Consider the following 20,305-nt stretch of genomic DNA (forward strand, 5'->3'; position numbering starts at 1 on the left):
CCTCACGCATTCTGAATGGCTGGATCTGTAAGAAAGACAAGTTATTGATGGCTGTGATAATAAAGCTGATAGAAAGTGCAGGATTGGCTATTTTGTCAAATAAACAATATTCTTAGGGCCTCCTGAATGGCTCATCTGTTAAAGGCACTTGTCTGAGCATAGGTCAAAGGTTCGAGTCAGGGCCAACCGTTACTGGGGTTCGCCAACCAGTGACACGGAGCTGGTTGAGGGCCACTGGGGGTAGAGTGGGCTATGACAGGGGAAGGCAGCATTAGTCAAACAGATCTCTCTTCACTCACATGACATAGTGACCTAGCTCTCTTTACAAATGCTTGCAGGACCTATGCTGCCAGTGACGGACACACTTCTCTTCCAATGTGATTTAATGTGCGTGTGTTACATGCTGTGTTACTGACAAATTGCATGAAGCTGCAGATTAGAGGTGAATTATGCACACAAAACAAATAATATTTTTTTTAAATTATAAACATGATAATTACAGAAATGGTTTAATTGTGTTTATGGGATGTATTCCATTAATGAAAATTAAAATTATTTTTTTTTCTGCTGCACATAAACTCAGCAGTCAATAGTATTTAAATATCTTGAGATATTTTTATTAATTAAAATTAAGCTATAGTAAATACATTGTCCACTGAAATCTTTGTGTGTCCCACATAAAATATACATTGTATCCAAATTAAGCTATAATTACATTGCATTATGTCTTTTAACTCTGAAATCACTCCCCACACAGTACTATGTTGAAATCTCATGCACAAAAGTATGTGGGGTGTTCATTTTTCCACCTTAATAATACTAGATAATCCATCTTTTTGCTGATCACCATTTCCATTGTCTTTAAAAAAGCCAACCATGCCCCCTTACATACACACTCCTGTTAAACTCTATTGTCACTTGAAAAATAGATTATGGAAAGATCATGAATTGTGTGTGGTAGAAAAACATGATCAACTAAGACACCCTAAAACAAGTCATGCCTTTTACTCTACATGCCACATTGTTTCTAAACATCACATTCAGATTGGAGTTTGTAGAGTTCTTTTTTATTTGCCTACAACAAAGTTATTTTCCCAAATGGAATCTAACCAAATAGTTTTTCCTCAAAGAGTTTCTTCAATGACTTCTTTGGAACAATTGCTAAAAAATAAAGAACCTCTAAATTGAAGATATTTTTAATATGAAGCTTAAATTAGATTTACTAGACTTCCAACCATAGAAGTCTTGGAAGTTGTTGCAAGACTTAGGACATTTTTCTTTCCAAATATAAACCTGTCCTTGGCTGAAAACATGTCACCATCAGCTCCAGACTTTCCAGGTATAATGGTGGAAATTAATATACAGTATGATAAAAATTGGCAGGCAATTCAAAAGCCTGACCAATGTTATTCCATAACCATTTCAACATGCAACATGAATTTTAAATTGGTTTGTCCAATTTAAAATTTGGGCCTTGTCCAAAATGTCCAATTGTTCAGCCATTTAATATCTATTAATTATGAGAGAAACCAGGAGATACTTCTTTAACCAACGGGTTGTGGAAGTATATACTGTAACAAGCTACCCAACTATTCTTTTGAAACCAATACTCTGGCTTCCTTCAACACATGGTTAAAGACATTCTTTGGTTTGCTACTACCAAACAGGTTTGATAAGCCTCTCATTGGCAACCTTTTATGTTGTACTTATTCTCCTGTGTGAATCAAGATGGCCGTTTGACAATCACCAGGCTTTTGTATCATTGCATTCCAAACATTCAGACTGCTTTTAACTGCACACTATGTAACTGATCAACTATTAAATTGGCAGATATCATAGCAGAACTTGCTAATTGATATGTGACTATAATATCACAGCTGTGCCAGCCAAGCTGATGTCCTGAATCATATTTTTTAAAATAAACTGATTGTATTGAAACTACAATTGCAACATCCACATCTACTTCAATCTAGCTAAGCCCAGGTAACAGTGGTTAATCATAATATTTAAAATATGTGTTGGAAATATTAGAACAGGACTTTTAATTTAAACTCCTTCAGTTTAAAATCTGTTTAGACAATTGAAACAAAACGTGATAATCATCTTCTTGGGGTGTAAAATTAAGAACTTTCAAAAGTGTACAACTGTATTCATACACACATCAAGATGACAAATTGACTGTTACTTTAGTCTGAAATTTTATTCAACCTTTGTTGAAAAACAGACAAGATAACGAACTATTACAAATGGCTGAATTGAAATTGATCATAGTGTGTGGAGAATTGAAGCTACTGCTGAAAAATCATTTTTGTCAATTAAGTCCTTACCTGGTCTATATATTCATAGGAGAGTGTAGCTAAGGTAGTGCTGTTGCAGGAAAAAAAAAACATTAACATACTGCAGTTTAGTTTTGTAAAGTCTCACCATCCTTTGTCTTAGGCAGATGGATATTTTTCTCTAATAATCTTACCAATCTTTCCAATTCTGAGACTGAAGCCATTGTTTAGTAGTTATGTCACTGAAGACACACATAATTGCAGTATAATTCAAGCAGGGCGCTGCGTCAGCATGCGTAGGCTACAAAGAAATAAGTAAAAGTTTATTTCATGCTGAAAAGAGAAGAAAAGAAACTCAGTTTTAGTTCTGGAGGGAGCTGTGTGGATACACCCAAAGAAGGCTCCACGGTTGAAACGTTGTTTCTTTTCTTCTCTTTCCAGTATACAAATAATTATTTGTAAATAATGTTTAACTTACACATTGTTTTTTATAACTAGCATACATTGTATGGAAAACTAACATTTTCCTACTAAAACATTCTACAGTATAACAGTTTTTATTGGCGAATAATTTTGGTTTTCATTCGCATATCAGTGTGTAATTGTCACAAATAACTATTATACTTTCTTTGCTACTAACATCCTCTGCAAAGCAGTCTTATTGCCACAATGTTTAACTAGTATTTCATGACAACAGAACTTGCTTGAATGACATAAAAACTATTTGCACTTATTAACTAATTTTCAAGCCAAAGACTAGCTGATTACACAGGTGCATAAATACTCTTCATGAAATCCAGAGAAAGTTCACCAAGAAAATATTCTTAAGCAGGATATGATAACAGCAAAGAGTTCTAGAATCACAAACTATAGTTTACAGAAGAGCATAGTTTTATATAAGGGTTGATTTTATCTCAGCTGTTCTAATATCGTATCCTTTATTTGTCAGTTTAATTTGTTATTACAAAGAATAAGCAAAAGAACACGTTTCCATATTCGTACTAATAATATATGCTCTCTCCTTATTTCATGCATTCACAACCTCCTAACTCATCTAAGATGTAAGTCAAACTGCAATGTTGAAGCAATCTCTCTCATTAACGGAAAGACAACAGAGGGGTATTTAACTTGTTAACCTAAGTTAATTAAGGTTGAAAATGTGGTTATGGTGTTTGACAGGATTTATTCACGACAAAATAAAAATCAAGTGGCTTTGACAAGGAGAAGAGTATTCTTTCACAAGCAGATAGGAACAAGGCTAAAACAAAGAGCCATTCCCAAAGACTAAAGCTACAAACAACATCAGTATTTTTCAGATCATCCCCATTCTTTTTGTGTGTTCTGGGACAGCCAACATGTACTTACAGTACATTTGATTAGGTAGCTGAGTCAGCATGTGTAGGCTGCAAAGGAACACTCAGAGACTTCTTCACCTAGTTTCCAAGAAACTAATGCTTTCTACCATTTTTTTCCCACAAATGACAGATTACTCTTTCTGACAACAACAACATCAAAGAAGCAATGTACTTACAGTACATTGACTATGTGTCAAAAGCAAACTAAAAGTAAAAAGCAAACATTACAGTACATGAACTGCATAAGACAACTGCAACATTTTTTATTTATGATAAATACACTCATATTGGGAAGAGGCAAAGCTTTATTTTCTTCTGTTTTTTAATGTAAAATCAACAATTAGTTTTTCATCTTCTGGGACCTACTATTTTTTGTTTTCCAACCTTTGTCATGCACATACAGTACTTGTTTAAGGATTTGAGGGCAAGGCTTGCTATCATATCTGCCTTTAAGACATCATTTTATTAGACTAACCACTCTACTTCATATTGTATAACATGAGAAATTAAAACAGAACCAAAATCTATGCAAAAGATACCATAGACTAGAAAAGGGGAGTTTGACTACCAATGCCTGATTTTCAACTCACAGTTTTAAAGTGCCTCTATTGTTACCTGACAGATCACTCAAGAACTTGTATTGATTTCTCCTTGCAGTAGTTCACAGAATCATTTACTGTGTTCTTTATGTTGCATCCTTTGATATAAAACTTGAATGGAAAATTAAACTGATAAAATAATTCAGACATCTACAGAGACAACAGACAACACTACATGACATTGCTCATCTTAACAATAATACCAATAATAATCAAGCAGAGACATGATAGAGGACCTCAGTGCTGAGCCCCATCTTTCTTTGTTGTGTAACATCCATTGTGAAACTAACTTATCTAGAAAATTAGATAAGAGAACACTTAAAGTATTTGTATTAAGTTCTCTCAGTTCGTTAGTCTGATCATACAACTCTAGCTACTGCATACTGTATATTTCTACTCCTGTGGCAATTTAATAACATAATATCAATAACATCACTTTATTAACCCTTTACAATTTATTGCATTAGGAATTATCTTTTCACATACCCCAGCTTGCTCTCCATGAGACACATAGATAGGGAGAGAGCCTGGGGTCAGAGCACAGGGTCTGCCATTGTACAGTACCTGTGGAGCAGCTGGGGTGAAGGGCCTTGCTCAGGGGCCCAACAGAGTAGGATTCCTCTGCTAGCTGCAGGATTTGAACCAGCAACCATCCAGCCACAGGCGCAGATCCTTAGCCACAGAGCCACCGCTCCACCTGAATTTGACCACTATGTGAAAGCAAAAGTTCTTTTCACTTTCTTATTGGATTTGTCAAACAGAAAATCACACATTTACAAAATTTATGATAACTCAAGTTTTAATTTCTATTCTGTTTCTGTATATCAATGTTTTAAATTTAATTTAAATGCATAGCTTTAGGTATCACAGGAAATAAGATAACGTTTTGCCCTATGAACAGGTCTTCTCCTCAGCCCAATTCATAAAATAAACTTCTGCCATGACGACCAGATTAAGCCCTTTTCTATCCTCAATTACATTTTTTACATAGAAAGTAAAGTTGATTGTAAATGGCATTAATACTTCCTGATACAATTTCCAAAAAAAGAGGACATATCTTTTATAAAAACACCAAAAAAATCCCACTATGAGTCAGTACTCAACTGTTCACTGACACCCACCTGTATTTTTGTGTAAATTATAGTGCTGTAGTAATCCCTTCTATTTTCCTGCAATACCTAAAGATTTCTGCAGCTCTTATGGGAATAATTTCAACAAAAAATACTTCTTGTGAAAAGTTAAATAAACAAGCATGCACAGATATAAACAAAGACAAAATATCCAGATAGCTATATAAAAAAACAATAAACTATTTCATACTGTGTGAATTGCTTGGGAATGTGGCCCTTTGTTTTGCTGTTTGTTAAAACAAAGCACTAACAGCAGATCCAAGGGAGAGCTCACTTCTGGTAGTACATAATGCAGGTGCAGCTTTCTGCATCATGTTCTGGCAAAGTGCCTTGGCCCTACCCTGGAGGCTCTCTCTCTGGGGGTGAACAAAGTTGTTTAGCCAGCTCTAATACTGTATCATTCCTTGGTCTTTTTGTGACTAACTTTGAAAGCAAGTCATTAGTGCAAAATGTGCTTGTGCCTTTAGGACATTTATCTGTGTAATAAACTACAGACAAAGAAAAACTCCTGTTACAATGAAGCACATTTTATACCAAAACAAAATGCACAGAAATAGCTCTCTCAATAGAAATATGCCCTGAGAGCTTTTTGTTTGTGGTTTTACACAAGAAAGAAAGGTATGTAAAGCATTTCAATTCATACAGTTTTGTCTTTTAAAAGATGCATGAAATTTATTTGCGTGAAACAACTTTTGTCTTTAAGGCAATTCTGGAAAAATGTTTTATTTATTTTTTAAGTCACTGTCCCTATTTTAAAAGCAAGCAATGACATGATTATTTTTAAAGCAATGGTTGTTTTACAGTATACATCTTCAAAAGACCTCTGCCTTCATAAAATCTCATTAGCAGTCTTTGACATCTAATTAAAAAGGTGATAAATATTTATTAACCATATCTTGAAATTAATAAATGACAGCAAACTTACTTACTGACAACAGTACACTATGTAAAAATGTGGCATAAGCAACCACTTTATGTAGGTATTTTTTAGTGATGCACTTTTAGTTCAAAAGCAGTATAAAGACAAATTACCCTCATAATGAATGTACTATATATGATGCATATGAAAAGGATGGGGATTTTACCTGTACAGGGTAGATCATTAGTTTAATGAAAGTGGTTCAAGTTTTGAACCGTTTTGTCCCATAATTAGAAGACTAGGCCCAGAAAGAGGTGGTTACCCATTGATTTTGTATTAGTGTTATTTTACCAAATTGTGAACATTCTGTAATACCAAAACTGCTGCACTGAAAGTCAGAAACTTTCTTGTGATAAAGAGATCTTTGAAATTGTGCTCCAATAAAATTAAAAGTAAATGATGACATGGTTTGGAGATGATGGAAAATGTATCTGATGCTGCTTGTCAGCATTTTGATACTTACTGAGTAATGTCTATTTGGCTGATGCTCAAAATTTAGTTTTTTTTTTAAAGGGAGGTCAATATGTCATATACTGCGGTGCCTGTGTTATACTTTTGAGTGTTCAGAACTCCTCTTTGCAAACATTTAATCAATCAAAGTGAAACTTCATATGCTTCACCAAAAATAAAAAAAACTTATTTAAAATTATCACTATTATCATTGAAGTAATTGCAACAAAATGCAGCATAAAGATCAAAGTAATGCTTCCTTTAAATTCAGTTTAACCAAGTTCCTGCAATTAAAAACACAACTGCTGAGAATTACCCCAGTTTCAGCATTCTGTTGTATTTATATATAATATTTCTATATACTGTATATAGTGAAATGTTATAGAGAACATGCATCTTATTATTTATAACATTCCCTTACAAAGCAGAAACCTCTGCATTATAGGACTATACCAGGTTACCTGCAATCAGTTAGCTTTTTTCCAAATGTCAACATCTGTAAATCTTATCCTAAAATAAAACTCGAGATATTTGATTGATGAAACCAAAATCCGATTCCTCATTAAGCAGAAAGTTACTGACCAGTCCCTTAATTGGCTGGTAATATTAGATTCCACAAAAACAACATAACTGTCTTCTCTGTAAGTTAATTCATTCAATCAGCTCAAAAGTTGGCAACACGTTTGAATGAGGAGGGGTTCAAAGAGGAAGTTGATTTAGTCCCCAGTCACTGCAAGTTTGGAGCTGTATTTGCTTTTAGGCATTCTTCAAGCAATTGTTAAAATACGGCAATAATTCATGTATTGTTTTGTCAAATTACTATTATTACTTTTATTCAGCTTTAAGCCTATTTACCTCATCCCCGTTCACGATACAAACGACAGGAGAATAAAATCATCTCAGGTAGAAGGATGAGACGTTGAAATTTACGGGATCAGCTCGTTCACTTCTTAGAATTTCAAACTATACCTCTGTATGTCCCTATGTAAATAAGTTCAAAGCTTATCCAACAGCAGATGCCTAGCGGGCTGGAGGCAGGGCTAGGGATGGGATTTTGGGTGGGATTGTAGGCGGGGTTATGTCAGAGTATAAAACATTAAACCATGAAGGTTTCGAATTTGTTTAGTTTCGGAACAGTGCGAGTTTCTGCGTTTCTTTCAGTGCTGTCAACTGCTTCAGTTAAACCATGTGAGAAACGGAATAATTGCATCGGATGTAAAGTCAAGGCAAACACACATTTTCGTCTAATCAGCTCTTGAAGAAAAAAATGAATAACTTTCAAGAAAACAGCATTAAAATAGTAAACCTTTAAAAGAAGAGGGATTATAATATAATTTAGAACATCTTTTCTATAAAACACGAACTTTACTGTGGGCTTTGCTGACCCGGATTGGTGTTTGTTTTTATGCAATATATTTTGCATTATTTATTTTTTAACCTGGTGCAGTCGCCGCAATTGCTACATAGGGAACACCCCTATTTTTTCAGGATTCCGGGGGTTTTCTTCCTTTTTTCTGCTTTGCAAGAAAAATAACGTTTGTGGATTATATATATATATTTTTAATAATATTGCGAGAAATAACGGATAAGCGTGTACTGATAACTTCGGTAATTGTCATTGTCAGGAGCTGCAGTTGCTTTCCAAATGAGAGCAGCTCTCCACTTGCCGTCAGGTGTCTGCTTCAGAGCGGTGCGGGAGGCAAGGCGCTAAATATTGGCTGACGTCTTATTGCAAGCATTTCATCTACCTTCAGGGAGGACGGGGACTCCTAATTTCTTATACGGTTGAAGAGTTCTGGAGGATTTTTGGATATAGCTGCAGACCTGCCCATTCTCGCTGTTCGTATAGCATTTTGTTGACTTGAAGTTGGATACAAAGCATTCTGTACTTCCGACATTCAGTAACGAGATGATGAATGTATGAAGAGAAATCACTACCTTCTCTTTTTATGTCCTGCGCGCAGACCTCTCCTGTGTACGTTTTGAAAATCCAAACAGTTTACAATAATCAAATAACATTTTGACCCGAGCTGTACAAGGCACCGACAGCAACACCAGCGTTTTTAATATATAGTGTGGCGAACTTTTTTCTGTGACTTAACTACTGCAGTATCAAAGATCCAATCAGTACGTGTACTGCACTTCTGTTGCCTGAAGAAGTGACTTTGTTTCAAGGAAGCTGCTGTGCTCACACAGGCAAACGACTTCAGACCTCTGCATCGAAGTGCTTAAAAGGAAAACCTCTTGTTTTCTCTTCATCTCACTTACCGGTGGTTTCTTAGAATCTAAATCTGTATTCCGTCGTGTGATTGACATTGTGTCTTGTGAAACGCAGACTTTCATCTAGCTTTGATTGCGCTCTTCATATCGCCGAGAGACCATTTACTGCTGAAAATGCTCGTGTATCGTATCTTGTCCCTTTCACTTGGGCTGTTGCTGGTTGTTTTAAGTGCAGTGGAGCCCCAGCCGTGCCCAGCTCCATGCTCTTGCTCCGGCACCACGGTGGACTGCCACGGACAGGGATTGCGCAACGTGCCGCGGAACATCCCCAGGAACACCGAGAGACTGTGAGTACCACTGAACCCGAGCGATTATTCATTTTTTTAGTACGGAGACCACCAGCAAAGTTACTGAACAATATAGACCTGGTCTTTTCGACTTATTTAGATTGCCAAGTTTCGAAAGAAAAGAATGTATCAATGTGAGGGTTATCGTCTGTTTGGGGTTTTACAGAAACTGCATCAATACGCGGTGCTTTATCATGCTTTATCATGGTGTGTTACAGTGACAACACCGATGACAGAATACCTAACGCAAAGATAGTTTGGGCTGCCCGACTGTGTTAAATATACTGTATTTAAAGAATCGTAAATATTTATTTCAGCCACTCCGTTTTCTTTGAATATGAGAAGAATTCACATATCAAAAATGCAGGTTAGCTTGAGTTCTTGAAAATTATTTGGCACTTTTCATACCATTCTAATGCAACCATTAGTACTAATACCGTTTATTTTAATAGATAAATAATTGAAAACTGTTTATTAATATAACGTACTAATGTGTAAATAGTATCTCATGCTAAGTTTTAATTAGCATTAATACTAAAAGTTTTCTGTTACTGACGGGGAACATTACAAAGAACTAAGACACACGATGTAGTCTGTTAAAACATGGTAGTAGCCTGGAATTTCTTTTTTAAATAAAGCCAACAAGGTATACAAAATCAATTGCAGCCTTTTTAGGAGGGTACAGAAGTGTTCTGGGTTGTAAATAACCATACACAATACGATGCCGCTGTTAAGTGGATCAGTAAGGATTTGGGAGTTTTCTATGACGTCACCTTTAGCACCTTTCGTGTGGTATCTCCAATTTTCAGTGTGTGCGATAAAAGCGCCTTATATTCTACTCATTACGCGTGCGGAAAGCTAGTGTAGGGAACTGTGTGCAGTCGACCATGCATGCGCTGCCACTGTTTACAGGCATTAGATATGTTTACGGACGCGGTAGATTATTATCCAGGGAGCTTCTTTTCCGTTTCTGAAGTTTTAATGCTTAAGCCTTTTAAATAATTGAAACGGTTAAGATACACACACACAAAGATATTTATATATAATGATGAAATGAAAGATTTATCGGGCTACCCATAAAGGATTTAACACTGAGGAGAGTGCAAAAATTAGCTTCAGAAATAAAATAAATAAAATATGAATGAGTCTGGAGGCAAATCTGGATTCGCTATGATAATCACGATGAATGCTAGATTTCTGAAGTTGGTTTGCTGCTCTGCTTGTTGTCCTGGTTTCAAATTTCCTTAACCCCCAGAATCGATAGCACTTGCAAGCATGAAGACGATCGCGATCTTTTGACAGAAACGTTGCTCTTGTTTTTATGCACCTTTTGTGATTTTCATCTGAATAACTAAACTCACAGCAACGAAGGTAATTTAAAATTTCAACATCTTTAATCCTCAGTGATCCGGTGAAATACATAAATACTAAACAAGATTTCAACGATGTTTAATTTAAGGCTAATCTTAGTTAATTTTGATCTATCAGCTGTGAAATCACAGATCTAAAAGTTAATGTATTCCACAGGAAGAAGTAAACCGAAAAATATGTGTATACAGGCGTACAATTGTAGTCGGAAACTTTTAACATCACATGTACAGTATACAACACAATCAGTTTTATGCACTTTTTATGCAAACTTACTTATTTTACCTATGGACAAAGGAATACAGTATGCTGAAGAATTTAAAACTAAACTAAACCCCCGAGGAATGTTTCTTGCACTACAGTTTAATAAAAAGCTTTTTCTACTTAAAATCTTTTAATTCTGCTTATGCCATTCTTTATGTTTACAAATCACATTGCATTTTTTAAAATCTGCGCAGTGAGGTATTGAATTTATTTCATGGGTTAACATAAATATAAACAATGTTTCTACCCACAATATGTAATGCTGGAAAAAGACCAAATAAGTTAATTTTTCTCTTTCTGTGTCTCTTCTGTTTCAGAGATTTGAATGCAAATAACCTCACAAGAATTACAAAGTCTGATTTTGCAGGACTAAGGCATTTAAGAGTCCTGTAAGTTTTTTTTTCTTACTTTCTGAATAAATAACCTGTATTATCTTGTGAAATTAATTTTATATTCTTATTAAAGCTAAAGAAATATATATTATGACCCAAATCAGTGGTGTCATTCTTATCTGGTGCTTTATAGTGTCCGCCAGAAAACAAAGTATAGGACTAGGTTTTCTAGATGTGCTACTGTGTGGTTTTTGTGCTCAAAGTGGCTGCTTCTCTAATTTGTCTTCACACAAGCCTCTGTCGCTGTTGAGTGACAACAGTCTCGGCTGCGGGAAATTAGACCTGTAGTCTAAAGACTGGTAGAGGCATTGCTGAGATCAATCAGGTGGATGATGAAGGTGGGGAGTGGGGCCAGCACTTGAGTAAAAGAAGTAATTTGAGGTGTTAACTGGAATCTGGTTCATGATACATTAACTGACCTGCCTGTCCTGCTTTTCCAGGCAACTCATGGAGAATAAGATCAGCACGATTGAGAGGGGAGCATTCCAGGATTTGAAAGAGCTAGAAAGACTGTAAGTTCTGTTTATTTAGGTTTTTAAAATAAGTAGCGATAAAGCAATCCTGTGCATGAAGTCTATATGACACAGGGACAGATCTTGTAATTAATCACTACACATGTATTTTCATTGTTTGTTTTTCATTACACTTTGTGATTTTACATGAAGAATGATTTCCATCTCTGAGCATTTTTTTGGGAAACCACAGCTGTTGGCTAAGAACAAATATTTCATATTTTCTTGCAAATAAGCTGTGAAAATTTTTTTTGTTTGCAATTGTCAGGTCCATTTGATGTAGAGACATTGTTGTCGGACAGCCAGTTCATCTCCAGGGAACATTGAATTCTAGGAGAATTTCTTAGGAAACTTGAGTTAAGCTGTGAATACAGTCTTTCAAATGTATTTTACTCTAGCAACAATGTTTGTTTTTGCTTTAAAATTTTAAAAAATTCTTGAAAGAAGCAAAGTGTAAACAATGTGAAAGATTTCTCATTTTTAGTGGTATGAACTCGTACAGGTAAGAGAGAGACTACTGCAATGTTTATTTGCTTAAGTCTTTCTTGTGATCTGGTGCAACTAACTACTTTCTCAGAAGTCTTACAAGCTTTTCTTTTTTGTTATGTCATAATGTCTGACACCAACTCATGAGAGATCCTATTCATCTGGAGAGAAACGACAACGTAGTAGTTCCACAACAAGCAGCAATTAGAAGATTAATATATTTTCTGATACAGTATGAAAGACTTTACAGCAAAACTCTGAAGAATCAGTTCTTTCAAATGCATAAATCCCAAAATCTCATGGTAACTATATAATTCACAAAAGCAGCCTTTTTTCTATAAATCTTGACACTTATTTAAGCACATTAACTGTAATGTAGAAATCGGAGTTGAATTTTTGTTGGGAGACACACAAAAGAAGCAGCTAGAGGTGCTCATATTATAACAATTGGAAGCTTAGGAAAGAAGTGTCGTAGACTGTCTGCACATGTTGATCGATTTGGAACGCTTTATCATCTGTGTTATTTCTTTTATAATTGTATGATCAAAACCCAACCTAAAAGATTTAGTGCAATGGTCTCACGTTGAGAAATGAAACTATTTCCTTTCTGAAAAGCCAGGCTGTGGTTGGTGTGACTAATTCTGTCAGGTATAGACTATGCTATGGATCAGGCTTTGACAAAAATACCATGCTCTTCACTTTTAATCAAGAATATGGCCCAGAAACTAATCCTTCTTTGTTCTGAGTGAGAATGTAATACTTTCTTTACCACAAAGAATTGAAGAAAAGAAGATATGAACAATACTAATTACAAAGGCTAGGGATATGCAATATGTTTTTGAGTTTAGTTGGAGTTGTTTTAAGAAAGACTTTCTGTCTAACACAAATCTCATTGCTTTTAATTATACTAGATGATTGCCAATTTTGTCTTTCTTTTTAAATGTGGTTTAAGCATGGAAATGATGTAAAGAAGCCAAATGAAAGCACAGGACATTTTAATGTGGTACATTATTCATAAACTCTTAGACATTGTTTACAGTTCTAATCACGCAGAGACATACAAATGGTATACAAATCACCAAACATACAAATGCCTCTGTGTCTGTATGCTCGTATGTACTATACCATTTAGATTTGTCCTCTGTCCAAACTTTTGTTATGTGAACTTGCCTTATTTCCTAATTAATTTAAAAGTCATTTTTTTGCTGATATCAATGATATAGACCTACTATTTGAAACAGATATCAAAGAACACAAAACTGCTGGAGTATGCAAAAACCTTAAGAATTTGAACTACTTGTTTTGGGGTTTAATTTAAATTGTGACATCTCAAATTAATAATATCTAATCATGTGAACTTAATGTTTGCTTTTTTTCTGATTTCTCTGATGCTTGTTTGTACACAAATTTCAATTCAGGTGCATGCATCCAAAGACCAAGAAACATGAACAGAAACAGTTATAGGTTTTGTTAATAGTTTGGGATCCAAGGACATATCATTTAAATCTGCAATGTGCCAAGCATCCTATTTTTAGAGTTCTTTATTTATGATGAAGCTCACTATTGTTTATTTCTGCTCTAAGTGGTGCAGACAAGGTATTCCCAGAGGACCACTGTAGAGCTCCTTAAGCTGTAAAATGTGGTCTTTTTTACTTTGATATATGCAGTTCTCATTTAGGTTTCTCTGGCCTTATCATTAAAATTTTACAGAACATTATATTTGATAGTAGATTCATTATGTTACTTTTGTTGTTCTTAATGATGCTGGCACTAACAGGAATTGGTCTTATCTGCTGTGCTATTTATGGATATTGTAGCAAAATCAAGATGTTCTTTCCCTTGTGTTAATGATTCTGTTTTTTAGTTAGTTATTGAAGTTATTGAAGTGTCTTGGAAAGTGCAGAGGGAAATGTGTCCAAATTTTTCCTGTTGATTAAGATGTGTATTAAGTAACTCATATTGTTTTGCACATTTCATAGGTGAGGTCATTCATAGTCTCCAATAGTTTTTGGAGTATTTTATTTAAATTCTTTGAGCATTTGTAATGTTCAGTGCATTAATTTTACAATCTATGACCTCTAATTTCATCTAATCATGGGGAATATTCCTCTCTCATTAGTGACCTCTTTAAATTAAAATTAAGTAGTGGGAAGCAGACACATAATGATACAAAGAGCAATAAAATAATCTTTATCAAGAATACATTTGTAATATGTTTGGAAATAATTACTAGTTTGGTTTGGGATGATATTCTCAAATATACTTATTTATACAGAAATTATCACTCAGATCTCATCTCATTTGTCCACAAAGTCTATTAAGTATTAATATTTTTATATCAATGACATTTTGACTTTTCAGAACACAGATAGCCACACATACCACTGTTATTGCAAGATAGAATGGAAAAAAATATATGCCCTTTTACATTTAGTCTAATGTAACACTTAGTCTCAAATTATACAACTTTCACCCTGCCACCAAGATCACATTATTAATCCTACACTTGATGTTTGATTCAATTAGTATAATTTAGCTTAATTCAATTAATTAAAATAGAAAATTTTAATTGTTAGATAATTTGTGATTGCTGGTTAGATCAGTGTTATGATTTTCCTGTTCTTTAGTTGCTGAAAGCTCCGTAATTAATGGTGTTCTCAGCTTAATGAAGTTCTAAGGGGACTGACTGAACATTGTGCTGTGATGGAATTATGTGGAAAGACTGGTTGTTGAGCAAATCCAAACACTGATTGTTATGCATAGCTGTTTTGTAACTGTCTTACTGCCTTGGTAAGTTGCATTTAGAAAGTTTAAAGTTCATATGGTCTTTCAAAGTAGCATCTGAATTAAGTTTAAAATAATATCTTTGTACGTGAAAGATACTGTACATCTAAACACTCTGTTTAAGATATTATGGCATTCCTTAGGTTCTGCCTTAAGAATTTTCAACTTTGTTTTCTTTAGTGACTTTTTAAAGGACCTGTATCATTCTGAAAATCTTTTTTAGGCTCTCATTACCTAATCAAAAACATGAAAAGACACAGATACCGTGAAATAATGTTTATATTTTTGTTTTTTCCCCTTTCACAGTTAACATCTTTGTCACCACAATCTTAAACACTCTTGAGAGATAACTTGTGATGTGTTGTGTGGAGACCCATGCAATTACTGATAGTATACTCGTAAAACACAGTAATCCTGATCTGGTTGTTTGGTAATCTATTTACATTTTTAAATCTAACATAAAGATTCTTTTATCATTTTAAAATATTCCTTTTGGGCTGTAAATTTCTTTCTGACTTGAGCATGGGATGCTAATGTGATCTTTTTTATTACTTTTAAAGTAAATTGTGGAGAGAAGGCCTGTTTGCACTGTAAAGACCTTTTTACAAATTCCGTAGCTGGGTTGCTGTTTGTTTTTCCCACATCTGTTTTTTTACCCATCCTTTGTGACAGTGTTTGCTAGATGCTGGCTTCTTACTTTGATTTAAATTAGAAGTTCAGATCGCATTGATGTTTCTTAATTTTAAAGTGACAGTAACAGTTCTATAGGGTGTTTGCAATAATATGTTAATATTTTTATTAAAAGTTTATCCAGCTTGTTGCAGGGCACTTTTAACTGTTGTTTAAAATATCATTTACTTTTCTTAAAGTCATATCCCTCTAGGCATTCGTATCCTTGCGAAAGATATGGAAGGTTATAGATTTAGTTTGATAAAGTGAAATCAGTTAAGAATTTCTAAAACTATTTTACTATAATTATTTATTCGAACCTTTTCACATATGTTTATATTTGTTATTTGTTATTCCCAGGCGACTGAATAGGAATAATCTACAAGTGCTGCCAGAACTACTTTTCCTTGGAACAATGAAGCTGTACAGACTGTGAGTTCAGACCTTCTCTTGTTCAAAGGATATGGTGTTACGTTATTTATGCCATTTCTTGAATTAAGATTGCCAGCATTGTTTTTAATTAGACAATGCCTCTAACCAGGTAAATAATTACATCTTCAACTTTCTAACTGCTGTATGAGTCCTTGTTTTATTGTAATTGCTCCTCTCAGTACCCCTTACAGGTATAATTTTCTTTCTGCAAGCTTGTAGGATATAGTTGTAATTTGCTTCATGCCTTTTACATAAAAACATAAATCAAAGGTAGCAATTGAGTTATGAAGAGATAACCTGAGGCGTTTTAAAAGTTTAGGCTATGGCTGAAATAGTGAAGGTGAATTTCTTTTAAATAATTGTTACCTGGGATCCTAAGGAGTGTTTGACTGTGCTAAAAAGACGAAAAGAATGCTGGTTATGTAGGCGTAGTTGTGTCCCAAATTCTGCATTTTTCTGTGATGTTGTCATGAAAATGCGTAAAAACCTTAGGGTATGTTTTTGTAACATAAACTTTCCTGGGACTTAATAACTTTCCCTGTAATAGGTCTTCATATTTTCTTACTAAGCGTGGTTGAACACTAATTGAAGCTGTGTCAAAAGTGTTTGGTTTACTTTGGATTGAATTGAAAACTAGCGTTATGCATGTGGGATGCCCACAAATACAACTTAGTTTTACAGCAGACTTTTAAGTCGGTTGTTATAGTAGACACATGAAATGCAGCTGTGCTTGGAAATCTAGAAGCGAAAGAAGTGTATTCATGGTTTGTCAATTGCTTGTTTCTTTCTCAGTTGATCTTTGAAAAGCTGTAGGCATATACAGAAACACGGTGTATGACTTTTCCATTCGAAAAATAAGAATGATGCCATACGTTTACATCATTATGAGTAGGTAGTGTTTTCAGTGCTTTTAAATTGATTGTATTCATTAATGAATATTAAAGAAGAAAAATGTAGAATGCAGCATATAAGAACTTGTTTTTCTTGCTTTTTTCTTTGTATGTAAACGTATAAATAATATTTCAATACTAATGAAATATGTTTTTTTTCTGCCAAAACATGCGTTTACTTCTCTGTTGCACTCATTGCTTTTTGACCAAAAATCAGTTCCTTTGTGTCAAACTAATTTAGGCGGTTAGAAACACTTTAAAGAAAGCCTTCCTCTTCCCTGTGTCTATAGGATTTCACTCTGCTTTTTCTTGTTTCTAAATGTGCATATATAGCTAGATATATAGATAAAAACTGTGAAGTTATCATTTTATTTCAGTTGTAAACTCCTGTAGTGTCTTAAATTAAGTGCGTAGCCCAGTTTGTATTTGTAAATGAATGCAGTATTTATTCAATGTCAGTAGATGGCAGGGTTATTTGAATAAATTACTGTACTAGTTACTTATAAGGGTAATTTTAGTCATTATAAGTAGCATCATTATAAGGTGATTATGTTATTTAGTTGTTTTAAATGTAGTTCAATGTTTTGCTATTTTTTTAACTTTCAGCTTATCTAGATGACTGGGTAAATGTGGAAATAGTAGCTTAAATATCAACAGTTGTCTTTGATTTTAATCAGACATAATTAGAATTCAGCCTGAAATATGGTGTAGGCTATACAAAAGGCTTCTACATTATTTTTTTCTGTACAATACTCAATTGTAATAGATTTAGTAGTACAGTATGTCTGACTGTTTCAACAAAATTGCACTGAAAAACAACAGATTTTTTAATTTTACAAACAAGCAAGAGAAATGACTGGATAAACTAATTGTAACATATTAGTGTGAATAAGTGTGATGATCCTTAGTCCTGTTCTGTGAATGAGAATATCATACTTTTTACTTTATGACTCTGTAGAATTGCCAGCATTTATGGAAGAGATGTATTTCCATTTAACAGTGACACAGATGTTGGAAGAAGTCAGGAACAGATGTTTATAACAGGAGAAATATGGAAATGTTATGACCTCTGTAATGAGTATCACACAGTTCCATACTAATTCAGTTTTGACATACTGACATCAGGTGCACAGGCTGTACTTTAAGACCCTGAAGTGATTTAGTGTTTAGATGGTAATGGTCAAATTGCATTGAATTAAGTTCATTAGTCAGTGGTCTTAATGGACATTATAATATTACATTTCTTTTTCCCTAAGAATTGTTTTTTTAAAAGTAATAGAATTAAAATATCTACATAAAGAGCGTATTTTTCTTGAATCTGTAATAAATCAGCATCAATAATAATATAGCAACTATGTTGCTTTGGAGTAGTGTTTCATGTGAGATATTCGTATTCAACCATTAAGGGTATTTGGATTTACAGATTGATTTTCCATCCATCCATTTTCTAACTGTTGGATATGCATTATTAATAGATACGGTTGCTGTTATTGGACTTTTCTCCCTGCTGCTGTTTCTTTTAGGGCTAGCTGGAAGGTTGTTACAGGTTTAGCTCAAGATACGTTCTTAGAAATGAGAGTATTGTCACAGCTGTGTTTGCTGGAGCCAGAGTTTGTTCAAATGGCTGTGTTTTTCAGCGAGTCCATTAACAGAACTCTGTAAAAATACATCAACTTTGTATAAGTGAATGGGTGGTGCTTTAAAGTATTAGCACTAGCTGACAATAGAAGGGAACAAAAAGATTAAGGATTTTATGCCAGCAGATTTCAAGCTACATTTTGCAGCTGGTCTGTATTACATGTAATACATATATGTCAAATCACAGTTTGCTGTCTTTAATGTCTCTAAATTTTGTGATACAAGAGAATCATTAAAACATGAGATTATGGTACTTTTTGACTTATATGCTGCTGATAAAAGCATATTCTTCTCGTTTCACTGAAGATCTTTCTGAAGCGGAGAATACCTAGCACTTGTGGGTGAAAGCAGTTTTTGCTGTGACCTGAATATCGTTTCCAGTGCCTTGCCCTGGTACCTCTGAAAAAGTACAGTTAACAGCCTGCTGGGCGCTCATCTGAGGAAAATGGATTGTGACTGCTTAATTCAGGTTTCTGGATCACAGTTCATTGACTGCTGCTTGCTACTCAGCTCTTGCCGTTCCCTGCCAAGTGGTGGATTCAAATTGCTCGAAAATCGTCTGGATAAGATATCAATAAAACATTCTCCTGATTTGCACACACGTGTGAATACTTGTAAAACAGAAAAACACCAAAACATAAATTCAGACATCAGGAAACCGAAAACAGTTTTACTTCTATAAGTTAAAAAGAAATCCAATTAAATGTGTTTAAGAAAATGGACAATAGATGTGTAGTAAAACTCTATTTTGGTTTGACAGCAGACGTCTGGCTCAGACCACTTAATGCCTAAGATGAAACTAGAATGCAACACGGGGAGTCTTTACGAAAAGTCCTTCTGAATTAATTTCTGCCAGCTATGACTTAAGTGTGGGGCACTGAACATGTCAGATACCATAGTTCATTTCTTCATTTTACTCTTGGCCTCTGCCACATTAAATCTGACAATAGCTACACAGGAATTGCAGGTTACAGTTGCTACGGTTACTCTTGTCTTGTCACATCGACATCATTACTCATCCGGTAAGTTGCCATGATAGCTACCGCTGCTTTAGGGGGCTGGGAACACTCTGAGAGGTTTTTTATGCGAAGGCTGAATAAAAGTAAGACTTAATGTCTGTCATATGTATTTTACTACCAGATACGTGTGAATTGTTTGTTGTTATTTATTGACCAAGTGCTTTGTTACGTCCTGTTCGTCTTTAAAATATTTCAAATTGATTGCTGATTTTGAATTACCATTACTTAAAGTTTGGCAGCGTTTATCTCATTCCCTTTCTGACAATAAGAAAAGGTTCTCTTGTGAGAAAATGAGAGTCCCATGAACTCCTGGTTAGTTTGCTTTGCTGCTTTGACATTTACGGCAACTCTAAATCTCCTTCTCTCCTGACTTTCAGATAATGGGTTGAGGTTTTGGTCTCATTGCAGCATATGTAAGCTTAATGTCATCAATAAATTATCTCTACTTAACTGCTGTTTATTCTGGAGAAAGTGATTATACTTAACAAAATGTGGAGTTACACTGACAACAGTAAAAAGTCGGAGAGAGGTTTGCTGAAGTGTTGCTCGATGAGA

At 34.5% G+C, this 20,305-nt stretch overlaps 1 protein-coding gene across 11 annotated transcripts in view; it reads left to right on the plus strand.

Annotated features, from left to right (window-relative positions):
* The first annotated feature begins 7,866 nt into the window (after positions 1 to 7,866).
* slit2 (slit homolog 2 (Drosophila)) overlaps positions 7,867 to 20,305 on the plus strand; it is a 158,337-nt gene continuing 145,898 nt past the window's right edge. For all 11 annotated transcript variants that reach the window (XM_015343969.2, XM_015343971.2, XM_015343972.2 and 8 more), the window contains exons 1-4: positions 7,867 to 9,296; positions 11,246 to 11,317; positions 11,761 to 11,832; positions 16,132 to 16,203. In XM_015343969.2, coding sequence (XP_015199455.1) covers positions 9,124 to 9,296; positions 11,246 to 11,317; positions 11,761 to 11,832; positions 16,132 to 16,203 — 389 coding nt within the window. In that variant the 5' untranslated portion in view covers positions 7,867 to 9,123. The remainder of the gene's footprint in view (positions 9,297 to 11,245; positions 11,318 to 11,760; positions 11,833 to 16,131; positions 16,204 to 20,305) is intronic.

The sequence above is a fragment of the Lepisosteus oculatus genome, chromosome 1 (assembly GCF_040954835.1).
Source record: "Lepisosteus oculatus isolate fLepOcu1 chromosome 1, fLepOcu1.hap2, whole genome shotgun sequence".
Lineage (NCBI taxonomy): Eukaryota > Metazoa > Chordata > Actinopteri > Semionotiformes > Lepisosteidae > Lepisosteus > Lepisosteus oculatus.